At 63.6% G+C, this 25548-nt stretch overlaps 2 protein-coding genes across 2 annotated transcripts in view; one reads left to right on the forward strand and one right to left on the reverse strand.

The window, feature by feature from the left end:
* RSPH14 (radial spoke head 14 homolog) overlaps window positions 1–25548 on the reverse strand; it is a gene marked incomplete at both ends in the record, with an annotated part of 68660 nt that overhangs the window by 29654 nt on the left and 13458 nt on the right. The window lies entirely within an intron of this gene.
* Window positions 1360–24728, forward strand: GNAZ (G protein subunit alpha z; the record flags this gene model as incomplete). The annotated part of the gene is made up of 2 exons (XM_080717507.1): window positions 1360–2082; window positions 24384–24728. The coding sequence occupies 2 exons, from the start codon at window positions 1360–1362 to the stop codon at window positions 24726–24728; spliced, it is 1068 nt and encodes a 355-aa protein (XP_080573633.1).

The following is a 25548-nucleotide window of genomic DNA, read 5'->3' on the forward strand; positions in this document are numbered from 1 at the left end:
CAGGGGCTGCCGGGGCTCCTGGGCCCCCGGGGGCTGAGAGTCCACGGCCAAGGGGAGGCCCCCACATGGTGAGAGGTGGTCTCGTCGACGGCGCCATGACAGTTGCTTACAACCCTTTTCCTCGTGAGTTCATCAAAGGAAATATAGGAGACAGGGTGAAAGACAGGAGCCTCCCCTGGGATCCTGCAACCCGGAACCGCTAGGGAGCGAGCTGGGGCGCAGCACACAGGGCGCATCGCGCACCCCACGCCCGTCCCGGGCTCATCCTGCGGCTCCCTCACCCTGGGAACGCCAGGCGGGGCTAAGCTCGACCTCCAGGATGGGCTTCACGCTCAGCGGGGCCTGATTCTGGGGTGATCCCTGCCGCTCCCCTGACACGGCCCTGGGGATGGGAGTGCAGAGGCGCGGGGCTTCTTCAGCCTCCCCGTCCCTTTTCCTTCTTCCCTGCACCTGGGCACTGCTCCGCTTGGGGCACAAGGCCAAGGAACCCACCTCTGCCCACTTTCAAGCCCACTGCCCGGCTGACCGCAGGATGCCTTGTAGGAAGGCGGGGCCAGGCCTCCCTCCTGGGGAGAAGAGAGGTGACCCAGCCCCCCAGCAGGAGACGAGTCCAGGGGGTCCCCCATATCCCAAGCTGTGGGGTCGAGGGGTCCTGGGCCTCCCTTGGTCCTCAGGCCAGGACCCCACTTAAGAGTTTGTGGAGCCAAGCTCCACCGTGCCCTTGGAGAGCGGGGACACTGCCGAACCCCAGCCAGACACGCGGTGCAGGGAAGCCGGGGCCAGCGCGAGCCACGCCACCGGGTGGGTGCCGAGGCGGCCCATTCGACTCCAGGAGGCGGCGGGGGCCCTGTGCCCCTGTGGCCGGCGGCTGCACCCTTTCCCTGTCCTTCAGAAGACGGCTCACGCTGTTGTCTGTTTGGCAGGTGAAGGGCCGGATGTGCTGCCGGGAGCCGGAGCAGAAGGCAGGGGGGCCACCGGGAGCGCAGGGCCCTCCAGCCACGCCGAGCCCTATCGCCACAGCAACGGGAGAGCAGCCGGCGGCAGCCTAGGCAGAGGGCTTCCCACCCTGGCCGCGCAGGGAAGGACTACAGCGAAGGAGGGAGGTGGAGTGCCCTGAAGGGAGGGCGCGGCCCAGCCCCGGTGCAGCATGCCCGCCAGAGAGGCAGCCGCGGGCCAGGGGCTGCAACCTGCCACGGCCCCGCTCCCCAGCCGGCACTGAGCGCGCCTGGCACGGCTGGCTCCCGTCTGCCCGACGGGCACCCAGGGCCACGGTCTCAGAATCCCCCCGTGCAGCCATTCCCACTTGGGGGCGAGAGGGAGAGGCGCGCGCCCCACGTCCGGGCCCCCTGCTGCCGGATCATGGGATGTCGGCAAAGCTCAGAGGAGAAAGAGGCGGCGCGGCGGTCCCGGAGAATCGACCGCCACCTGCGCTCCGAGAGCCAGCGGCAGCGCCGTGAGATCAAGCTGCTCCTGCTGGGCACCAGCAACTCGGGCAAGAGCACCATCGTCAAGCAGATGAAGATTATCCACAGCGGCGGCTTCAACCTGGAGGCCTGCAAGGAGTACCGGCCCCTCATCATCTACAACGCCATCGACTCGCTGACCCGCATCATCCGGGCCCTGGCCGCCCTCAAGATCGACTTCCACAACCCGGACCGCGCCTACGACGCCGTTCAGCTGTTCGCGCTGACCGGGCCGGCCGAGAGCAAGGGCGAGATCACCCCCGAGCTGCTGGGCGTCATGCGGCGGCTGTGGGCGGACCCCGGCGCGCAGGCCTGCTTCGGCCGCTCCAGCGAGTACCACCTGGAGGACAACGCGGCCTACTATCTGAACGACCTGGAGCGCATCGCCGCGCCCGACTACATCCCCACCGTGGAGGACATCCTGCGCTCCCGGGACATGACCACGGGCATCGTGGAGAACAAGTTCACCTTCAAGGAGCTCACCTTCAAGATGGTGGACGTGGGCGGGCAGCGGTCGGAGCGCAAGAAGTGGATCCACTGCTTCGAGGGCGTCACGGCCATCATCTTCTGCGTGGAGCTCAGCGGCTACGACCTCAAGCTGTATGAAGACAACCAGACGGTGAGTGGCCGGCTGCCGCTGCTAGGACGGGGCGGGAAGGCTCTCGGCTGTGTCCGGGGAGCGCGGCGTGCAGCATGGGACCTCAGGTCACGCTGGCAGGTGCCCGCAGCCCGACTCTCACTGGCTGCCTGGCCTCGGGGGCCAGGTGGTGGGCTCCGCGGAGGGGGCTCATTCTCCCGGCTGCAGATGGCACCAGCCTCGTGTTGCCCGGTTCCCAGATGGCCCGCCTCAGTGCGGCAGACACCCAGGCCTGGGGGCCACGGGACCAGGGAAGGAGGCGAGGGTCCCGGCCTGGAGACGGTGGGCGGCGCTTGTGACCAGCAGAAGTAGGAGGCAACTGCAGGCTCCCCGGGGGCGCTGCCAGGGAGGGACGTGAAGGGGGCGGCGTGGCCAGGGCACCCTGCCCCGGGGGCCCTCCACAGAGGCTGTACGCCAGGCAGAGCACCAAGCAAAGACCAGACTCTCTGGAGTCTGGTCCTCCGACGGCTCCGGGGCTGGTGCTCGCTGAGCGTGGGGCCTAGGTTCATGCCTCTCTGCCCCGGGATGGGGAGCGGTGGCACGGGCCCCACGGGGAGCCAAGAGTGGAGTTGTGGGTGCCCCAGAGCTCAGGGCAGGTGCTGGTGCTGGTGGGCAGACCCGTGGACGTGGAGCCCCGTGCTGGGCGGCCAGCCTCCCACTTGGGTGCTGACTGGGTCGGTCAGGCAGGGCTCCTTCCTTCATCCGTCCTGTTACGGCTGGCGGCCTTATTGGGGGTCCATCGAGGGTTCTGACTTCGGGCCTGTGGCCTCCTGGGGAGTCTGTGGAAAGCTCCGGGCTTGGCCACCATGCTGGAACCCAGGCGTTTTTCTGGGCAGAGAAGGGCCGTGGCCCTTCATCAGTGGCTGCAGAGCACGAGGATGGGCTCGCCTCTTCTCCCCTTCGTGCATCTGGGGGAGTCCCCAGGACCGTGCCCGGACGATGAGCCTGGCAGTTGGGCCAGCGTGGCCACCCTGCTCCCGGTCTGCCTGTGAGTGAGGGTTTCTGGGCTCCTCGCCCCTTACTTCTCTGGCTGCCCCACTCCTGCGCCGTGCATGGTTCTGGGTGAGGGCCAGGCTCCCCCTGTAGCCATTACTGCAGGCAAGGCCCTGGGGCTGGCCCGACGGGGCAGCAACATGCCAGTCTACGCGTGGCCGACCGGGCCGTGGGCTCTCTAGGCTTCTGTCTTCTGCTGGGCCTGGAAGCCGGCAAGAAACAGTCCAGAGGCCTCGTGTCCTGCTGTCTTTCATCCCTGACACTGGCCCCAGGCCCAACCTCTGGCGGTGCCCACAAGTATGCATGACCCACGAGGCAGGACGCCCGGCCCCGAGCTTCAGGGAGAGCTTTGGCTGTAATCTCTGCTCTCAGCACCTGCCCAGGATGAGGGCCGGGTGTCCTTCGAGCCAGGCCTGCGCCTGGCCTGCCCTTGCGCCCCGCCTGGCCCCGCCCACCGCTTTCAGCGCGCTCTGTCCAGACCTAGCGTGACCGGCCAGTTCCCGGCCCCGCCCACCCTTCAGGATCCTCCCAGGTGACCCCCGGGAGGCCTTCCTGAAGCCCAGCGGAGCACACTCCCCCAACGCTCCTCTGTTGAGTGTTCACCTGGGGTGAGCTGCTCACTGTGGCAAGCCCCTGGGACCGCCCTGGGGGCCTCCCAGCCGTGCCCCTGGGATCACCGAGGCCTGTGCTCCCTCGATTAAGGGGACTCTAAGTGGAGGGGCTGGCATTGGCCGCACCCCTACCACCACTACCCTGGCCTCGCAGGCCTAGGGAAGGGATCCTTCACCAGAAAAGGAAATTCTCAAGGCTGGAGATTCATGGGATTCCAAGTGGTTCTGGCCTTTCATGCTCCACCAGCCATATCTGGGTGGAAAACAAACAGGCCTCGGCGCAGACAATGCCTTCCCAAATAGGCCTGGGCCATCGCCTCTCCTGGAAGGCCCAAGCATCCCCTGGCCCCGGCCCCGAGTCAGCCAGCAGCAGGCAGAGTAACCTCGGGGCCGGGCGCCAAGGCCCGACACGGCTCCCCCAGCTCCCGCTTGCCTTCCCCGTGCGCAGGCAGTGAGGCCTTGGCTGCCCTCCGACGGAGGCTGGCGGTGCCCCGCCCCCGTGCCTGGCGAGGGAGCCACAGCCCCCAGCCCGCCCGCTGGCTCCTGCGTCAGCAGGTTGCCAAGGAGAGCAGCCGCGTCGCCGGGCCTCTGGGTGTGAGGGCTGCGGAGACTCCAGGCAGCCGCGCCCTGGGGCATGGGAGGCGGTTCCCAGGCATCTGGACCATGGCCACATCACACACGGGAGCCATGCCCACCCTCAGCCATGCCGCCGCCCTGGTATCCAAGAAGACGTGCTGGGAGCGTGCGGGACACCATGCCCCCTCCCGTCCCGGTGGGTCTCTGGGGCTCCAAGCCGATAGGCCTTCAGCACCCGCTTGGCACTGCCCCGGTGGCACCACACCAGCCCCGTGGAGGTGCGGGGCTCCCAGGCACTGCCCCCATGGCCCCTGGAGCCGCCGCACCTGGTGTTTCCGTCATGGCCGGGCAGGTTTCTGTCAAGGTGCGAGTGCAGGCGGTGCTGGCAGCTGCCCCCTTGGGTCCTCCCGAGGTCAGGGGCAGGGTCTGCCTCCTCGGGCATTCGCACACGGCCTGTTGGCAGAGCTGGGCCGCTGCGGCCCAGGAGGCTGTGGAGGAGACGTGGAGACCAGCACTCATAGCCGTGCGGAGCACAGCCAAAGGCCTGGGGGAGCACGTCCCCGCTCCTGTCAGAGGTGCGGGGACAGTGGATGTCGGGGCCTGCCTGCCACCCACCCCTGTCCTTGTGGGTCAGCCAGCGGACTCTGCCGGCCGCTTAATGGCAGAGGGAGCCTCTGGAAGGGACAGATCCGAAGGCCTGGTGGTAAAGCATTGGTGTTCTCACGTGGAATCCCACAGGGAGCCCGCTGCCCACTGCCTGGGGGTAGCTGTCACATTCCCGGCCCCTCGGCTGCCCTGTTGGTCGGTGCTGCCGTGCAGGTGCAGGCCCCGGGCTGGGCGGGCAGAGGCTAGTCTGTGCGGCTCTAGGAGCTGGGGAGTGTCAAATCTGTGGCCACTGCTTCACTCCCACAAGCCCTGGCCCAGGGACACCCCCAGACCAGCAGGCACAGCCCCCAGGCCAGTGTCAGCTGGGACCAGTGGTAGCCACTTGCACCCCAAAGCAGGCGGTGCCCTCACCCCGGGAGGCCTGGGCCCTCCTCTACTGACAGCTGGCGATAGCCAGCACACCCGGCACCCCTCTGGCGGCAGGAGCTCCAGGTGTTGGTGCTGGGCAGCCAGACTGCAGGCAGGCGGCCTCTCCCGCCCTGGCCACGGCCCTGTCCCCTCCTCACTCAGGCAGGTCAGCAGCGCTGGCACACCCAGGGGGCTGCCACCCACCCACCAGCCAGTGCTCCGGCGGCAGCCAGGGTGCTGGCCCTGCCGCCGAGCACCTCGTCTAGTCTGCAAGGGCAGCTGTGCGTTCAGCTTGGCGTTTAAACAGCGGCCGGCAGCGTGACTGGCAGCAGGGGGCATGCAGCAAGACTGTCCCGCTCGCGGCGTCGGAGGGCGGGATCACACTTGGGGAACGCTCCCCAGCACACAGGCCTGGAATTGGGAGGTGCCCTCGGGCTCTCTTAGCAGCGCTAGCCAGCTGTACAGAGCAGAACAGAGGCTCCCAGGTCCCATCCGTGACCCGGGGCCGAGTCTCCGGCTCTCGGGCCGGCCCGGCACTGCCCCCGGGTTCCCCAGATCCCTTCCCACTACCAGCCCCGGGTCCTGCGGGTACAGGGCTGCCCCGCCGGCGGCCTTGGGTGCAAGCCTCACTCGGAGGATGGAAGATGGCTCGGGGTCATGCGTGGGCATCTGGGACCACATCCCCTCCACAGTCAGTGGCAAGACTGTGGGTACCTGCACAGCGCCGCCCGCCCCTGCTCCTGACCCCGGCCTGGCCCCAGAGCAATGCCACCGCTTCTCCCTCTGGGCCAGGTCTCCGGCCACCTTTCTCCACGATGTGCCAAGGGCACGGGCGCTTTGTCAGTGGGGACCTCCTAGGGCCAGGCTGGCGGAGAGGTTTGGGTTCCCAAAGACCGGGCAGCCCAGAGCTGGCCCTGCTCTGAAAGACCCCACGAAGGAGGGAGGCAGAGGGCGTAGACTGCAGATGGTGTCCTCGGGAACAGGGCTCAGTTAGCACACCCTCATGACCAGCCCCAGACCGCCCCCCCCCCACCGTGCAGGCTTCTCCGCCCGGCCGCAGCCTTCTGCATCCCGACTCCTGGGCTGCCCTGAACCTGTGGCCCCCACTCAGTGACAACTGATGCCTGCTTGCCCAGGGCCCCAGCTTCGTGTACGCCCCCACAGGCAATTGGCTGCAGCCCCTGATAGGCCCGCATGGAGAAGGGGGTCCTGGCACACGCCTTGCGCATGGGCACTTCAGATCACCAAACGGGGGCCTTCTCTCTGCCCCCCAGGCGGACATCAGCTAGACAGCCTTGCGTCCCTCCTTTCTGTCATGCCGGATGCCTCCTGGGCCACCTCTTTGGGGTCCTCAGTGGCCAGGAGGGATGAAGCCTCCACGGCACATCTCTGCCCCACAGCAGCCACGCCCACGTGGCTATTCTTCACTTATTCCCCGCATCCTTGGGGCCTCCGCTGCCCCTCCGTGGTGGTCAGGCACCACCAGCAGAGACCTCCACCCCCACTGAGGCAGGCTGTCACTGAGCAGGGCCAGACAGCAGCTGGGACAGCAGCCCCGGGGCCCCCTCTTTCCCACCATGCTAACTGCCACAGGCCTACGGAGTCCACACGGCACTGCCCACTGAGACAGGACGTCTCTCGCACCCTGAGACAGGACGTCAGTCCCCGTGGGCTTTGGGGGAAGGGGCCCCAGTGCTGATGAGCTGCAGGGCAGGAGCGCGAGGGACGCTCTCGGGGCTCACCTGCAAAATGGGGAGCAGCCTGGGGTCAGGGCTGAGCCGCAGCGGAGCTTCCCTCTCCATGCCAGCCAGTGGGGCGGAGATGCCTCACACCAGCTCACAAGAGCCAGTTTTTCCATCCCCGGGAAGTCTGTGAGCTGCCTGACATCTTACTGGTGGCGTCAGATCCACCAAGTGGCAGTAATTACACCATAGAAATTGGCAGATGCTGCAGATCAGGCCCACTCGGCCTCTCCAGCCAGCTGTGTTTCTGTCGGTCCTAGGGAGTGAAGTGAGGGGCACCCTCCCTGAGCTACACCCCCCAGATCTTTGTATTTTTTATTTTTTATTATTATTATTTTTTATTTTTTATTATTTTTTTTTTTTTGGTGGTGGTACTGGGGTTCCTGGAAGCCCTTCTACCTCCGGGCTACAGTCCCAGACCTATATTTTTATTTTGAATCAGGGTCTCACTAAGTTGCTAGGGATCTTGCTACATTGCCCAGGCTGGCCTCGAACTTGCACTCCTCCTGTCTTGGCCTCCAGTTCTGGGATTGCAGGCACGTGCCACTGCCCCCAGCCTAGGCGGGTTAAGAGAACCGTGCTGCACAGGGAAGCAGCTCGGAGCCCCAGAGCTGTGCTTTCTCGCAATCACCGGCTGAAGTGAGACCGTCACCCGGCTGGGGACTCTCCTGTACCCGTCTCCATCCGAGAGGGAGCAGGCCTGTGACGTCCTCCAGGAAGCCGTCCCACCTTGCATATGCAGGTCCCATTCATAGGCAAGGGACGGAGAGAGGCATTTCTGTCCTCCCCCAAGGCCCGCCAGGACAGCAGCCAGCGGCCCCTGGAGAAGCTGAGCAGCCAGGAAGGGTGAGTGGCTGCTCTGGGGCAGCCTGTGGAGCCGCTGCCCAGGCTGGAGATAGGCCAGGAGGCTTCCTTGGCCCCAGAGCCCGGCTTGCAGGGGAGCAGGGGGCCCAGGTGTGGGAGCAGACCCTGGGACAGCAGCACCACCCAGAACCCACCACGAGGGCTGGGGTGCTTGGCAGCCGCTGAGAGTAAAATACTGTGCACAGCACCCTGCAGGGAGAGCTGGTGTGCCAGGCAGCCTGCACTGGATAAGGAAGGCCCCAGCCGGGCGAGGCCCAGGTGCTGCGCCCGTGGCCTGGGGTGGGTGGCGCTGCAGGAGGAGCGGGATGGCCCGGGGCCCACTCCCCACCCGCACAGGGGATCACGGACGCTCACAGACGCCCCTCTCCAGTGTAGCCCCGGCCCGCTCAGCCTGCCGGGCCGGTGGTAATTAACTTCCTGAGCGCATTAGGGCCTGCTCCTTGCGCCGCAGCAGAACCGCCCTGGGTTTTAAGACACAGATTATTATTGTTTTCAGGGATTTGTATAATCCAAGAACTGCAAAACAGTTTTTCCACTCATCGAGAACAGACTCTAAGGTGGAGGCCGTGAGCACCGGCGGCTGCACTGACCTGGTGGTGTCGGGTCACGGGACATCAGGTCCACCCTGTGCTGACAGGCACAAGGCCCTCTGCACCCATCTGTGACCCCAGGCCCCAAGGGCTCCCGCAGTCTAGTTCCTGGAGGGATTGAGTGGCAGTCAGCTGGGAGGGGGCGTGAGGGAGACGCCCCGCGTTAGCCAGGGCAGAGGAAGAGCGCCCCTTCTCCCTACATATGGCTCCAAACTAGAGGGGGCCAAGTTCAGGCTGGCCGGGGGCCCAGGCTAGAGCGCCCCTAATCCCGTCTCTGCCACGCCCCTAATCTCATAAGTAAGAAAAGCAGTGCATCCTGGGCCTCACCAGGCCCCTGCCCGGGTGTCCCTGCCTGGCCGTGGGGACCCTGACCTGGGGGTCCGGGAGCCTCCTGGGGGATTTGGCCCAGCCAGGGAATGGCCAAGGGCAGGCGGGCGGGTGAGTGGACGCCTCCCTCGGGCAGCCAGCCACGGGTAAGCTACGGGAGCTGGAAGCCCGTGGCCTGCCCCGTGCACAGGAGCTGCCACCTCTGGTGCACCCCAGGCTCAGGGACCCCGGCCTGAAAGAGCGTGGCTGTGGTTCTGGGTGACTTCCCATCCCCAGCAGTGGGACAGGAGAAGGGGACCGACGGGGCCATGGGAGCCCAGGCGCGCCTCCAGACTCTCTTTGAGCCTCCGCTGCCCCAGGAGGAGGCCAGAGGGCGTGGCATCGTGGCAGACCTGCAGCTCAGCCTCAGCACAGACAAGCTCGGCTGGGAAGCGGGCTGGGGAGGCTAGGAACTGGCAGGGGCCTCCTGGGACCATGGCACCACCTGTCTGGAGCCCGCCTGCCATGAACCCACCTACAGCAAAGCAAATAGCTCACACATGGCCCAGGCCAGTTCTCGACAGCCGGCGGAGGCACGGTGGCCCAAACTGCCTGGTCCCCAGAGGAGCGGACCCTGCCACTGGGCTGCCAGGCCGGGCCAAGAGCCCCAAGATGGGCAGCCCTTCTGGGCCAGCATCCAGGCGGGCCTGTCCAGTGTGCTGTGACACCCAGACCCAACAGGCTGGCCTTCCAGAGCCTCGCTGTCTGCCTGGGGTGGGGGGCCCACCGCTGGGTCTGGCACAAAATGAGTTTCTCCCAGGACATCCCAGCCCCTTGGCCCAGGCAGCATGGGCCCACTGAGGCAGCGAGGCGCCCTGGGAACCAGAGGATTCCTGCGCCTTGTGGGACCCACCCTCAGGGCCCGCCTGGCAGTACCTGCCCCTCAGCCCCAGGAGACACTGTGTGTGACGCAGCCCAGACTCAGGAGGGCAAGGCCGTGGCTGCGGACCTGCCTGGGCGCTGCTCAGCCTCCCCCGCACTGGCTCCGTGCTCTGCCACAGGCAGCCCCTGCGGTCTGCCCACCATAGCCCCTGACGGCCAGGCCCCGCCACCTGCACCCAGCCACGCCAGGCCTCTCACAGTGCCGCCCTGGTCATCCTCATGCCTGGACTGTGGCCCCCAAGGGCACCAGCTGGGGCACCAGCTGGCCCTTCCCCCTCACTGCCTGCCTCGGGAGGCCAGGCCCACGTGGCTGTGGCGGGTCCAGGTGAGGCTGGGAACGGAGTCAAGGTGAGGTGTTTAGGGGCCCACCCAGGAGGCAGTGAGGCCCGTGCGGCACAGCCTCGAGTCCAGAGCAGCCTCCCGGTGAGCACCGCAGAGCCTGCCTATGAGCAGGACAGGGGAAGGGCAGCCACGATGGGCTCCACAGGTGCTGTCGGCCGCAGGGATCACGAGAGGAGGGCGTGTCCTCGGCCGAGACCGCACCACACAAAGGCACGGTCTGCCTGCTTTCTCGTTTGCTTTATTTATTTATTTATTTATTTATTTAGGGTCTGGGGATGGAACCCAGGGGCATTCTACCTCCAAGCTACATCCCCTGCCCTATTTTTTATTCTTTATTTTGAAACAGAGTCTCACTGAGTTACAGAGGGCCTCACTAAGTCGCGGAGGCTGTCCATGAACCAGGATCCTGTCTCAGCCTCCAGAAGGCTGGGAAAACAAGCCTGTGCCACCACGCCCAGCTTTTATTTTTATTTATTTATTGCTGCTCACAACATGCCAGGTGGCTTTTGCATCCCAGGAGGTGACTGGGACCGTGGCACCCTTGGGGCTGCTGTACAGTCCAGGCCTTGACCACTGTCCAGGATTCGCGCCTCAGCTGACCTCAGAGTTGGTGCAAGCACTGCTCCCCTGACGCCCAGAGGGCGGCGAGGGCCCAGGCGTGGTGGGCCTGCTGCCACGAGGGCTTGGAGTGGCTGCAGCGCGCCCAGCCCGCCTGCGTGACTTTCCAGTGGCTGGCCAGGGATGCAGGGTCAGTGCTGGTCCTCGAGCCTCGCCTTGGGGCCTTTATCCTGCCATGCACTCTGGGCGGCCTGCCTCGCCATCCTGCCAGCCCACCGGCCCTCACAGCGGCCAGCTGCAGACGGGGTACAGCCTCCCCCCAGGAGCTTGCGGTGATGCGCGCTGGAACCAGGAGGGCGTGGCAGTGCCTAGGAGCCAGGGCATAAGTCACTCTGGATCACGTGGCTGCACAAAGCCACGCTCAAGCGTCCTCCTGGTGGGGGACTCCATCACTTGGACCAGACGGTAGCCAGAGCCTGCGCTCACGCCAGCCCCCGCCCCACACACGGAGACACTGGGTCAGGCCAGCACTGACCCAGGTGAGCATTCTGGCGTCTGTCCCAGAAGCCACCAGCACAGGGCTCCCTCCTCGCCCTCGGCCCCCACGTTCCTCTCAGGGTCGGGCCAGGCAGCCGCGGGCGGCTTCGCCTGCCTTGGTTCAACAGGTGTGAGCGGGCTGCAGCTCCAGGGGCGCAGAGCGGGCGCCTTGCTGGACAGTGCCGGGCAGGGGCTGGGCCGCGGGGCCCGGGGCCCTCTGGAGCCGAGTGCGGAGGACTTCCGGAGTACTGCTTCCTCACACAGGCCTGTGTGTGCATTCACAGGGCACCTGCATCCTGCTGTCTGTTAATTTCCTGCCAGTGACCGACAGCGGGGCGCTTAGAGCCACCCACCGAGAGGCAGCTCAGACGCAGACGGGAGCCAGGGCTCCTTGCAGCCACGGCAGAGGCCGAGTGGGACTGGGCAGTGCGGGAGCTTGGCCTTGACCCGGGCCGGGGCCTCGTCCCTTGTGCCGCTGGCCTGCTGGGTGTGAGGAGCGGGTGCGCCCCTCAGCGCAGAGGCCCCAGCAGCCTGTGGGAGCTCGCTGCCCAGCACTGAGTCAGGTGTTGTTCCTAAAGCACCCTCCTTGGTGCAGCCCACCCACTGCTCCACCACTCCTCCCCTGGGACTGACTCCAGGGACTTTGACCAAAAGGAGAAGAGTCCTGGGCCTTCCGGGCATCAGCTCAGAGGTCTGGGGGCGTGGGGGCTGGGCCTGTGCCGCCGACATGTAGTTGCGACGGGGCTGCTCGACCACAGCCCCCGCTACGTGCGCAGGTGCCAGTTCACACTGTGGCCCTGGCATGGGGAGGGCCTCAGCCTGGCACGGCCAGGACTGTTGTGTGGCCACTCACGTCCACCCAGACTGCCCGTGTTCAGGCTGCCCAACATCATGGCCCTGAGCCGCCTAGTGCCTCCCCCACCCCTGAGGATCTGGGGCTATTTCCCAGGTACTTTACAGGCTCAGAGCTGGAGAGGGCATGCGTGGCCGTTGATGGCAGACAGTGGTAATGGGAGGACCACAGGCAGGGCAGGCAGACCCGGGCCCGGCACACACGGCCGCTGAGCCCCATGCCAACAGGGTCCCCTCCCCACCGCACACTCAGAAACCTGGCTCAGAGCACAGGCAGCAGCCCAGGGCTGGGCGGGCGGCGGGCAGCCTGGCCTGCAGTCACTGGGGTCAGCCCAGCCTCCCTCTGTGCCGCACAGGCCCACAGGAGGCGGCCCAGGCAGGAAGGGGCTCTCCGCCATTCCTGGCAGGTTGGGCACAAGCGTGTTCCAGGCTATTAAGGCCTGAGTCATGCCCGGCGGCAGCCTGTTATCTTGTTTAAACAGTTCTCCTGCCCGCGGTGGCGGTGACAGGCCTGAGCGGCGTTACTACGGCGTGCTGTCACCGAGCAGAGTGGGGACCACAGGTAAGCAGAGGCCCCGACTTCTGGGCGCGGCTGGAACACACCCTCCAGCCCCCGCCCGGGCAGGGCCATCTGTCACCACCAAGCCACGGGGCTGACACTGAACGGGGCGGGGCAGGACTGGGAGAAGAGGAGGCCTGGACAGGACAGGCGGCGGGGAGGGAGACGCCGCGGCCCTGGAGGCGGCGGGGCCTGGGAACACAGAGGTGTCCCACTTCAAGAGCTGGGCCCGGTTGCTAATCTTTCTCCCTTACTCGCTAATCTCCGCTTGAACCCTGCGGGCCCTGTGGATCCCGGCTCCCGCCTGCACGGTGCTGTGGCAGCTGGGGTGGGCAGAGCCGGAGCCTGGCAGATGGACCGGCAAGGAGACACAGAGCCCCTTGGGGAGTGGGGCACAACACCTGGGGATTGGCCAGAGGGTGCAAAATCACAAAACTAAACCCAAGCCTCACCCGCCAAGCTGCGGCATCAGGCAGCTCCTAATCGCCTTACGCGGGAAGAACACCTGCTTATCAGACGCCTTTTCAGTCTCGTCTGCCAGGAAGCCACCTCTGCACCAGCCCAGGGTGACGGCCCCGTGGAGGCGCAGAGGGGCAGCCAGGCACCCATGCCTCCTCACACCGTCCCAACACCCGCTACACGGGCCATCCCTGCCTGCCGCCGGCCCCAGGGCCAGGGGACCAGCCCCCAGACAGCCCTAGGAATTAGAGCAGTGCAGTGAATTAAAAGAAAGGGCTAGCCGGGCGTGGTGGCGTACACTTATAACCCAGTACTAGGGAGGCTGAGACAGGAGGGTCACAGGTTCAAGGCCAGCCTAAGCAACTTAATGAGCCCTTCAGCAACTTAGCGAGACCCTGTTTAAAAACAGAATACATCTGGGGGTGTAGCTGAGCAGTACAATGCCCGTGGGTTCGATCCCCAGTGGGGGAACAAGCAGTCATGACTAGGGGCGACTTCACAAGCAGAAGTCTGTGTACCGACCAGCGGGTGGGCCAAGAGAAGGAACAGATGGTGCCGAAACATGGGCCCGCTGGAGGCCTCTGGCCAAGAGCAGGCCACGTGGTTGCGCAGGAGATGGGCTGGGACACCTGGGACGGTTCAGCCAGTGGTGGAAGCTTCCAGAAGCCTTGCACAGGGCAGAGGTCCCGGCGAGGCGCAGGCAGCCTAGGTAAGCGTCTCGGGCTGGAGACCAGTGGTGCCCATAGCCAGCAGGTGCTTCTCCTCTGGGGGCTGGCGCCATCTTGAGTGTCCAGCCCAGCCTCGGCCCTCTGTGGCCATGCCCTCTGGCCTCTGCAGGGAGGCGCCAGTCCCCCCTCCGGCCTGTCTCGTCTGCCTTGCTGGGCAGCCCAGGTGCCAGAGGCCAGGGCCATTCCTTGCTCCTGTCTGTTCTTTAGGGCAGAAGGATGCGCTGCATACAGCAGGAGCTTAAGAACTCTAGGGGTGCTGGGTGCGGTGGTGCACACCTGTAACCCCAGTCCTGGGGAGGCCGGGACAGAGATCCCAGGTTCAAGGACAGCCTCGGCAAGTTAGCAAGATCCTGTTCCAATTTTTTTTAAAAAGAGATTCAGTTGAACTTAGAGGTACACTGAACCCTGGGTTTAATCTCTAATACAAAAAAAAGAAAAGAAAAAGAAAAAGACCTAGGAGAATGATCTAGGAGTGGCCGCTTGTGTTCCAGGGAGAAGTGGAAGCGGGCCAACTGGGCCTCTTGGTGTGCTGGGGACTGAACCGAGGGGCGCGGAGCCCTGAGCGAGGCCCCACCTCAGCCTCTGTACCTTTGTTTCTTAGTCTGAGACAAGCTCACTGAATTGCCCAGGCTGGCCTTGAACTTGGGATCCTCCAGGCTCAGCCTCCCAAGCACTAGAGGTACAAGCGGTGCCACCCCAGCTGGCTGAGGCCAAGGTGCTGGGGAGGCCGGACTAGCACGTGTCTGGTCAGTCCCAGGGGCCGATGGGGGCCGCTGGCCTCCAGCCTCAGTACTGCTTGTGCACCACGTGGCCTTGTGACTCCTTCCTCATCTGCCGAGACAGCTGCTGTCTCAGGCCCCAAGACTGGGATAAGGTGGAGTTCAAGGAGGACTGAGGCGGCCCACAGTGGGCCCGCAGCGACCTCGGAGCCAGGCCTGCTGCCGGGCGGCCTGCAGCCTTGCTCGGTACCCTCGAGGGCCACGCCCTACTTGCTGAGGGACCAGCCACTCACCCTTCCTGGGCCCAGGTCGCCACGCAAGCCGCCAAGGCCGAAAGCTGAATCGAGCCAGAGAGGAGAGGTCAGACGCCAGAGGCTGGCGCTGAGCCGAGGGGCACCAGGGCCTCTGCCTGGGAAGCCCAGGTGGGTCAGGAGGCCCAAGAATAAGGTCCGGTGTAGAGCTGAAGCTGTGGCGGGCCTGCGATTGGTGGTGAGAAGGCAAAACTGGAAAGGGGGCCGTGAGCCAAGGTGGCTGAGCCAGAACAGGGGCCACGCAGCAGGGCCGTGCCGTCTGCCGCGGCATCCCCAATGCCCACGGAACGCAGGGGCAGCCTGGGCAGCTGTGGGCACGGCCACTCCAAGCCCACGCTGTTGCCCCTAGGCTGGCTCAGCCGGCCCTTCCCATGTGGCTCCTGCAGCCCGGCTCACCCGCCTTTCGCCTCCTTAATACAATGCTCTGGGCTGTCAGGACCACACAGGGGATTGTGGGAAGAAGACGAGGACACTGAGCAGATTGGCTGGCGGGACCCTGTGCTTTATCCTTAGACCCCGCCAGCCCCCTGAGGCCGGGAGAGCAGGGACGTGGCCAGGCTGCAGGGTGACTTGGGTAGTCTATGGCTCTCCACTTGCCGGGTGAGGGCCATGCAGAGGGGCCTAGTCTGTGAATCTACACCCCTGTAATCCCAGGATTTGGGAGGCTGAGACAGCAAGGTCATAGGTTCAAGGCCAGCCTCAGCTTGATATTAACTATCACTAATACCCTGCTTCACAACAAAAAGTTAGAAGCCGGGCGTGGTGGCACACGCTTGTAATCCTGGGGCTTGGGAAGCTGAGACAGGAGGATCGCACAGGTTCAAAGCCAGCCTCAGCTACTTAGGCTCTCAGCACCTTAGTGAAACCCTGTTTCCAAATAAAGTATAAAATAGGTCTGAGAGTATAGCCCAGAGGTAGAAAAGCCCCTGGGATCCACCCCCAGTACCACAAATAAACAAACAAATATATGATAAATAAAAAGTCCATTTGGGGGTTGTAGCTCAGAGATAGAATGCCAGGGTTCAGTCCCCAATACAACAAAAAGACAGATGTTACAAGGACCTCCCCCCATGGCTTTCTGTCCCTCAAAAGTGTGGGAGCCCCTGACAGCCACTTTTCTGAGATAAACAGCTGGGGTGTCAGGAGCCCCCACACACACACTTGCAGAAGCGCGGCTAAGCGGCCATGGGGTGCCGGGGTGAGGCTTCTCTGGAGCCTCTGCAACAGCCTCAGCATCTCGCACAGGCTTAAGGGCTGAGCAGGAGCCAGGTCCCCGCTCCCCGCCTTCTCCCACTACCCAAGTGGGTGGGCCAGGGACCAGCTCCAGGACCAGCAGCTTCCTCCTGCGTTGCCATGAGACCAAGGGTGGAGGCGTCCTCCCTGGTCGTCATGGAAACGGCAGTGCGTCTGGGTGCCGGGCTGAGCAGAGGGAGGGGCGGCCCCTGGTGCAGCTCCTGCTGGGAGGACAAGGGACTGCCAGGAGCTCAGCGCCCTCGCCCCGGGCGTCTGTCTCCCTGTGGCAGCAGGACCAGGGCGCCTTTCTTAGGGTCTTAGCGCGTGGGGCTGGCCGTGACTCCATCCCGGTGGGCGCCGTGTGAGCCACACACCCGGATCCTGGCCCCGGGAGCTGCTTCCACTGCAAGATGGCAGGATCACATCAGGACTGGCGGAGACAGCGCCGCCGGGACCGCCTGGGGAGGCCCAGCCGTGACTCAGCTCCTCCACCTGCGCCTGCGCTGCGCTGCCTGCTCGGGCTGTCTGGCTGCCTCCTGCCTCCTTCCCTGTCCCCACCACATGTCATAAGCTCCTTGAGGACAGGGAGGGTGGACAGAAGCGCCCCACGGGCACTGTGGCAGAGGGAGCGGAGCCAGGGAGGCTGCAGCCCGGAGCCAGGCTGGCAAGGGAGGCACAGACGCTGGGCTTGATGGGTCTACAGCCCAGGGGGGGCCCAGGAAGTCCCCAGGGCTCGGGCAGGGCCCGGCTGCCAAGCCTGACATCCTTGTGGGGTGCAACGGGGCCTGGAGACGGGGAAGGCTCAGGAAAGGCTCCCCCAGGAGATGAGGATTTCGCTCCAGGGCCAGCTTCAGGCACACCAGGCTGAGCCAGGTCACACGGTAGGCAGATTCGTGGCCATCTTGGGCAAGCAGCGGATTTTCCTAAGGCGGGAGCTCTGGCCTGGGGGAGGACCGACACCCAGCAGTGCCCTGCACTTTGGCCCCAGGTCACCTGGTCCCATAGAGGCCCCTTCGCCAGGGAGCCAGCAGGGTGTGGCAGAGCAGCAGGGTCCTACAAAAGTCATTGCTCAGTCTCCCTGAACCCCTCCCGCCGCGCCCTGAACACACGCCAGCCGTGGGGCTCAGTGCCCGCAGGCGGTCTGCCCTCTGACCCAGCTGGCGGTGGCAGCCGAAGACCCTGCGAGGCCTGGGGACCCGTCAGTCGAAACGCCTTCCGCGGGGTATGTGGGCACAGGTGCAGCGAGGCATGTGGTCGGTGCCCAGGCAGCAGTTTGGTGGCCCTGGGGATGGCGGCAGGCCCGCGGTCAGGGCAGAGGGAGAGAGAGGTGGATGGCCGGCAGAGTGCCAAGCACCCTGGAGGGGAATGTGTTGGCACCAGGCACCCCCAGACGCACACCCACGGTGACAGCGACTAGGGCGGGGCCTGGCAGGCCATCTAGAAAGATCCGCCGGAGCCAAACCCTGAAGCGGGGAGAAGCTGCGCTGAGGGACAGGGAGGCAGGCAGAGGGCCTGGGCGGCGTGGCCAGAGCTCCGCTAAGGCCAGGAACACGGAGAGCAAACGACGCCCAGCTGTCAGAGTGGTAGCCCAGCCCTGGGGAGGCTGAGACAGGAGGCGCACGGGTTCAAGGCCAGCCGGGGAGCTTAGTGAGGCCTTGGGCAACTCAGCAAGACAGTGTTTCAAAATAAAAAGGTCTGGGGTGGTGTTCCGAGGTAGAATACCCCTGGCTCAACCCCCCCACCCCCCCGCCGAATTCCTCCCCTCCAAAAAAAGAACATTCCATAGGGGTGAAGTGAGCGCCCCGCATTCTGAGCTGATGTAGCCGAGGGCTCGCTCTGAGCACGCAGTCCTTTGTGCCCTTGGGACTACAAAGGTGTCACTCCTGGGCCATCACCCTGGCCCTGAGGCCAAGCCTGAGCGCGGCTGGTGGAGAACGGCTGCCGGACCTCAGCACTCTCCAGGAGCGCAACCTTCTCGCGGCTTCCCGGAGATGGCTCGGGACTCCTGCCCTTGTGGCCAGGTGGGCCCGGGGGTGCCAGCGCCCTCTCCACAGACCCACCTGTCACCTGGCCGTCAGCACCGCCTCCCCGTGTCCCAATCCCACCCGGCCTCAGAGCCACCAGAGCAGGCCACCTGCCTCCCAAGCCAGTGGTGCCACCAGCTCTGCTACTCTGCAGCAAGGAGAGCACACACACACACACACACCTGTCCCTGTGCAAGCATTTTCCTGAGTGACCACGCCATCCTTAGACTGGTTTCCTCTGGCGTCCGTGTCTGACTTGGGCTCCGGCACAGGGCCGTGGTCACCACAGATTCTCCGGCCCTGTGTGCCTGCCCGAGGGTGCCATGGCCCAGACTTCATCAGCAGGGCCCAGACAGAAGCCTTCCTGCCCCCAGACCCAGGGTAGAAAGGGAGGGCTGGCCAGCGGCCCCGTGGCCCTCGAGCCATGTCCTGCCCAGCTGGACGCAGCCCACATGGTGGTGCCCAAGCCTGTCACACAGAGAGGCCAGAGGGGGCCGGGCGGCTCAGCTGCCGCCTCTGAAGGGCGCCAGCATGGCGTCCAGCCTCACATGAAGCTTCTGCCTTGTCCCCCGCCAGGGCGCCACCCTTGGAGCCTGGCACCTGTTGCCTGGGCCACGCTGGGCCTGGCAGATGGTGGCTGTGGGGCTGGCTCTGTCCTGTGAATGGGGCTCCTTCAGCGGCCCCACAGCCCCACCGCAGGTGAAAAGCTGCATTCGCTGTCCAGAACAAGCACACAGCTCCTCTACAGCGGGCGACCCGGGCTGTCCCAATCCTACCAGAACCGAGGCCTCGTCCTCCACATAGAGAGCGGGCCGACAGGACGCGCCCCTCCACAGCTGCTCTGGCCGAGTCCCCGCCCAGCACGCCCGGGGGTATCCCTGGGCCTCTTCCCTCCCCCCAAGGCCCAGCTGAAGAGCCCCCGCCGCCACGACCACGGGGTCACTTAGCCACAGCGGCCACCTGTGCCCGAGTGTGGGCACCAAGCCCTCAGCCACCTGTGAGGGGGGTGCGCTTGCCTATGCTGTTTAAAGTGGGGAAACTGAGGCTCCAAGCGGCCAGGAGCTGGTGACTGGCAGGGCAGGGTTGCGGCCCCTCCCCACGCAGCCACCATGCCTGTTCCGTCGTCCTGGACTTTCAGTCCACCCCACCACCTTGCCGAGGGCAGAATCATCTGGTCACCTGGAAGGCACCATGCAGCCAGGGGTCAAGGCAGGGAGAGGGCTGTGGGGGGCTGCACGGGAAGGGGGTCCAGCCCTGCCAGGCCGGGCTCTCCATGCCACTGGAGCCCACAATTCACTCCGGTACCAAAGCACAAGCAGCCGCAGCCTTCGCATTACCCGCATTGTGAATGTGTGCAGGGGGCTGGGGATTGAACCCAGGGTGTTCTGTTTCTGAGACACACGCCAGCCCTTTTTATCTCTCTCTCTCTCTCTTTTATTTTATTTTATTTTTTTTGCGGGTCTGGGGCTGGAACCCAGAGGCATTTGACCTCCGAGCTACACCCCCTGCCCAATTTTTTATTCTTTATTTTGAAACAGGGTCTCACTGAGTTGCGAAGGGCCTAAGTAGCTGAGGCTGGCCGCCGACCGCGATCCTCCTGTCTCAGCCTCCCGAATGCCGGAATTACAAGCATGTGCCACCATGCCCGGCTTTAATTTTTTTATTTTGAAACAGGCCCTCACTGAGTTGCAGAGGGCCTCACTGAATTGCTGATGGTGAACCTGCGGTCCTCCTGCCTCAGCCTCCCAACGACTGGGGTTGCAAGTGTGCGCCCCACACCCAGGTTGCGATGCTGTTTTATGTGAGGTCCGAGGTCCGAGATCCCTGGCTGGCACGGTGGTCCTGCCCTGTGCTGCAGCCACAGCTGTCTTGCCTGGGGCCTTTAGGGGGACTTGGGAGGAAGTGACAGCCAGGGCAGGGCAGAGCCCCCCCAGACACCGTTCCCACAGCGCGCTCCCCAGCACAGGGCAGGGCGGCCCGTCCTTCACCGTGCCTGACAAGGGTCTCAGTTGACCGTGGAGTTGAGCAGGAGAGATAGGCAGGGAGGGTCCCGCCTCTGGAGTGTGTTTGCCTGAGAGCCCGGGTTGGGGAAGGACAAGCCCAGTGTCCCTCCAGCGCCTGCACCCACCCCAAACCTCTTTTCCTCTAAGCCACAGACACATCATGGTTGGCACCACCCACCGGCTCTCTGAGTCCACCTGGGCAGAGCTGAGGAGCCGGCCAGGGGCAGCCAGCTATACAGAGAGGCTGGGCATGGTGGCGCACGCTTATAATCCCCGCATCCGGGAGGCTGGATTCGCGGCCAGCCCCAGCTACTTAGTGAGGCCCTTTGCAACTCAGTGAGACCCTGGTTCAAAATAAAGAAGAAAAAAATAGGGCTGGGGGTGGAGCTCGGAGGTAGAATGCCCCTGGGTTAAATCCCCAGTAACACAAAAAGAGAGACAGGTGGTGAGAGCCAGCGTGGTCCCCCAAGGCCTGTCCCAGGGAACAGAGAAGAAATCGGGAAGCCTGTGTCCCCAGAAAAGCAAGGGGAACTGAGGCAGGCGTGGGGAGGGGCCTGAGCTCCAGAAAGAACCCCAAGGAGCAGCCGGGCACGGTGCTACCTGCCCGGGACCCTGGAGCTTAGGAGGCTGAGACAGGAGGACTGCAAGTTCAAGGCTAGCCTCAGCAACTTACTGAGACCCCATTTCAAATAAAACATGAAAAGGGCTGGGGTGTGGCTCAGAGGTAGAACACCGCTTGCCACAAACAAACACCTGCCTCTGCACGCCAGCAGCCAGCTGCAGGGGTTGGGGGAGGAAGTGTGCGGCCACCAGCTTAACCCCGGGCGGTGCCTGCGTGGGCCTCCGCTCGCTCTCACGGGGAGGGGACTTGCTGGCCGTCCCTAAGTGGCTTCCATCTTTCTGCCTTTTGAGTCTGGGGTCTTCCGGGTGCCATCCCTGTGGTGGCCAAACCAGGACCAGCTCTCGGAACAACACTGTAAGGCGCCGCCGGTCCCCGTCACCACGGAGGCTCTCCCGGGATGCCAAGGGGCACTTGTCCCTTGTCACACGCACGAGGCCGGGGCCACTGCTGGTGCCCGAGCCTGCAGCACACTGGAGGACTCATCACTCCCTCTGGGCCTCAGATTCCCCATCTGGACTATCTCGAGGAATGCTGTCATGGGATGTAAGCGTGGACATGCCTTTGACCCCCGTACGTGGGAGGCTGAGACGAGACGATGGAGGTTCACAGCCAATTCCTGGTGGACGCACGTGCAGGGCACGGCACAAACCAGGTGGGCGCCACCTCCTGGGACCTCTGCCAGGAACACGAGGCCCAGAACTGTCCAGGGGTCTCAGAGTCTGTGGAGAGGTGTCCGCAGGCACACAGCTCAGAGCGCATGGATGGAAGGGGACAATGTGATCAACAGGTGGCTGGCGGGGGCACAGGTGATCTGCCGGCCACGCCACGCCGAGCCGGGCACTGTGGCAGCGTGTGGAGGGGGCCCTCCTCTTTGCTGTACTCTGCTTCCTGCAAGAGGACTGCTGGGCTGCGCCTGGGGCAGGACACGCCCCAGCGGTCTCCCACGGGAGCCGGGCACTCAGTGCGTGCCCATCTGCCAGGTCCCCACGTCTGGCCCGCCCCTAGGCCAGCCTGCTGTCCCTGAGCCCCCCCCCCTACGCTGCCTGAGAGCTGTGGGCCCGTTGGTGACCCGCGGCTCAGAACACACCCACCCAGCAAGTCTCTGCTGGGCGCATAGACAAGTAGGCATGAGTAGCCGTATTCAGCGCTAAATTTGGGGTCAGAGACGTACCCCTCAATTATATCATTCCCGCGAGAAATGATGACTGGCTTCCGGGAACCCATCAGAGCTCATTACTCTCCTAGTAGACGGCGAAATCCCTAGACCACCGCCACCTGGCTCACGCCTTCGGGAACATCGCGTCCCGGTCCCGCGGTGCCGGCACCAGCTCACCCCGGCACAGCTGGGTGGGGGCCCCGCTCCCCGTTTCTCTAAGGTCAACTCTACCCCAGCCCAGACCTGAGGACACTCACTTCCCAGAGTCTCTGCTATTCAAAATCAGTCTAAAGGATTTGATGGCGCCCCCATCCACGGTCCGTGGTAACGCTGACGCCTCCTGCCCACATGGCTAGCCCCAGCCATAGTCACCATGACCAGTACTACGGTTGATGGTGGACAGTTCTGGCCATAAGCGTCAAAGCCTCGGGTCTTTTACTAAATGGGTCCCAAACGTGTCTGGGCATGTGGCCTGTTCATTTGATCTGAGAGTCGTTTTTATGTCAGATTTTTTTTTTTTTTTTTTTTTTTGGGTGGTACTGGGGTTCCTGGAAACCCTTCTACCTCCGGACTATACTCCCAGACACCTAATTTTTATATTTTTATTTGAAAACAGACCTTTTTCAGCAGCAGCAATTCCAAGTAGTAGTTCCAGATGGAGATGAGAATTGTATGTTTTGTGGGGAAACGGTGGGTTTGGGAGTCAGATAAAAAAACATTTGCTGCCAGGCTGGTGATGCACACCTGTAATCCTAGCACGAGGCTGAGACAGGAGGATTACAGGTTCCAGGCCAGCCGCAGCAACTTAGCAAGACCCTATTTCGAAATAAAAAAATAAAAAGGGCTGAGAGTAGCTGGGCTTGGTGGCACATACCTGTAATCTCAGTACTTGGGAGGCTGAGACAGGAGAATTGCAGATTTGAGGACAGCCTCAGCAACCTAGCAAGGCCTTTTGCAACTTAGTGAGACCCCGTTTCAAAATAAAATAGGGCTGGGGACGCAGCTCAAAAAAAATGTTCCTGGGTTTAATCCTCAGTACCAAAAAGTAAAATTAAAAAATTAAATAAAAGTCCTTAGAAAACTAGAGGAACAGAGGGGTGGGGCCTGGGCCGCGCTGTCCTGGTCACTGCTCTCCCAGGACACCAGCCTGCTCTGTACAGGAGCCTGCCTTCAGCCAGCGGCAGGCCGGACGCTGTGCCAGCACAGAGGCACACGCCGCTGGGACACAATGGTGCGGACCTGCAGTCCCAACACCTGGGAGGCCGAGACAGAGGATCACAGGTTCAAAGCCAGCACAGAAACAGGCCTTGCTTCAAAAAAGAAAAGGGCTGATGGTGAAGCTTGGAGGTGGGATGCTCCTGGGTTCAATCCCCAGTACCAAAAACAAAAAACCACCCACAGCCAAGGAGGGCGAGGAGAGGGAGTTTCACCCCCAGTGCGCACAGAAACCAGACTCTGGAAGTGGGTGTGGGCTCTCCCCTCGCGCACACCGTGGGGCGAATCGAGGCTTCAAAGGACTGCACACGACACGTGCAGACCCCTTACCCTGAGGGGGATGTGGTCTGACAGCAGCTCACGTGAAGACCTGAGCTTTCACGGGCGGCTGTGGGCCAGCCGGGGACAGGCCTCGAGACCCTGGGGTCCTTTGGGTGGGCGGCAGCGCAGGTCCAGGGTGAGAGGGAGCTGTGCTGAGCGCTGCTGTCAGCCTCCTGGCGCGTGTTGGGTTGAGGTTGCTGGTCACCAGTGCCCAGAGGACTCTAGGGTGAGGTGGACAATGTTCTTATGTTATATGTGCATATATGAGGGGGGAGCTGGGGGCTGAACGCAGGGGCGTTCTATCTCTAGCCACACTCCCAGCCTGATTTCGTATTCTTCCTTTCTTTCGTTCTTTCTTTCTCTCTTTCTTTCGGGGTTTTTTGGTGGTACTGGGGGTGGAACCAAGAGGCTTTCTACCTGTGGGGCATACTCCCAGACCTATCTTTATATTTTATTTAGAAACAGGGTCTCACTAAAGTTGCTGAGAGCCTCACTAAGTAGCTGAGGCTGGCTTTGAACCTGCGCGATCCTCCTGTCTCAGCCTCCCAAGCGCTGGGATCACAAGCATGTGCCACCACGCCCGGCTGTGTTCTTTATTTTTGAAACAGGGTTTCACCAAGTTGCAAAGGGCTTCGCTAAATAGTAGCTAAGGCTGTCCACGAACTGCGATTCTCCTGTCTCAGGCTCCCAAATGCTGGGATTGCCAGCGTAGGCCACCACACCCAGCCTACTTATTTTATTTTGAAGCGAGGTCTCACTAAGTAGCTGAGGCTGGCTGGAACCTGCCATCCTCCCATCCCGGCCTCCCAAGTGCCGGATGACAGGTGCGCGCCAGGGCGCCTGGCTCGGTGTCCCGCATCCCCAGGGGGTGGGTAACAGCAGACGTGCCCGTCCCCCATGGGGCGACAGGCAGGACTCCCCAACAGAAGGGGCGGGCTGTGGGGCTGGGTCTCTGCTCGCTGCGGGCCTTGAGTAACACGGCCCCTCCCTCCCTCCCTGCCCCCAGAGTCGAATGGCGGAGAGCTTGCGGCTCTTTGACTCCATCTGCAACAACAACTGGTTCATCAACACCTCGCTCATCCTCTTCCTGAACAAGAAGGACCTGCTGTCGGAGAAGATCCGGCGCATCCCGCTCACCATCTGCTTTCCCGAGTACAAGGGCCAGAACACGTACGAGGAGGCCGCCGTGTACATCCAGCGGCAGTTCGAGGACCTGAACCGCAACAAGGAAACCAAGGAGATCTACTCCCACTTCACCTGCGCCACCGACACCAGCAACATCCAGTTCGTCTTCGACGCGGTGACGGACGTCATCATACAGAACAATCTCAAGTACATCGGCCTGTGCTGAGGAGCGGGGCGCAGCCTGCTCGCCTGAGGTCCCCCCGCGGCGGGGCCTGAGCCCGCCTCCTGCTAGAGAGGCCCGACCCAGGGGCAGAGAGCGGGGCCTGAGGATGCGCCCGCGCCCCGGCCACCACCTCCTCGGCCCCACATGTCTGCAAACATAGCTATATATGGATAGATCGCTAGGTAGGTAGACACACACACGCACACACACACGCACGCAGATGGCAGAGTTCTCCAAGAGACGAGGTCTGCCCACACCGGAGGAGCTGCTGTCCCGAGTCCACGACAAGGCTGCGCTGCCCTTCACTCTGCCTTCCTGAGATAGCCCTGCTCGGCACGGGGGTCCGCACGGCCGCTGGGACAGGGCGCCAGGCCGGACCAGCTGTGCCCGATACCCCGAAGGAGGAAGACCCCTCACCTGCCACGTGGCTCTGGACCAAGGACCTCGCCGCCGCCCGGGAGCGAGGCCGGAGCAGGCACCGCACACCTCCCGGCTGCCGTGCGTCACATCCGCCCTGGCCCCGGGGCCTGGGGCCGGCACTGACCGCAGCTCCAGCCGCTCACGGCTCTTTAAAACAGCTTCAAAATATGCAGCAGAAGTCAACACGGTAAAACAAGTGGCACGATCTATCTCAAACTAGGCCAGCTGGTTTCCAGCTTTTCTTCTACCGATCTGATGTTTTATAAATTAAAACCTGAATTTCTTTTTCTTCTCTGACATCTTCCCCCCACCCCACCCCACCCCACCCCCTTGAGCCAAATCGTGTCGTGTTTCACAAGGAAAATGCAAAAATACCGAAAATTTCCGATGCAGTCGAATATTC

The sequence above is a fragment of the Muscardinus avellanarius genome (genome assembly GCF_963383645.1).
Source record: "Muscardinus avellanarius genome assembly, chromosome: 21".
In the NCBI taxonomy this organism is placed as follows: domain Eukaryota; kingdom Metazoa; phylum Chordata; class Mammalia; order Rodentia; family Gliridae; genus Muscardinus; species Muscardinus avellanarius.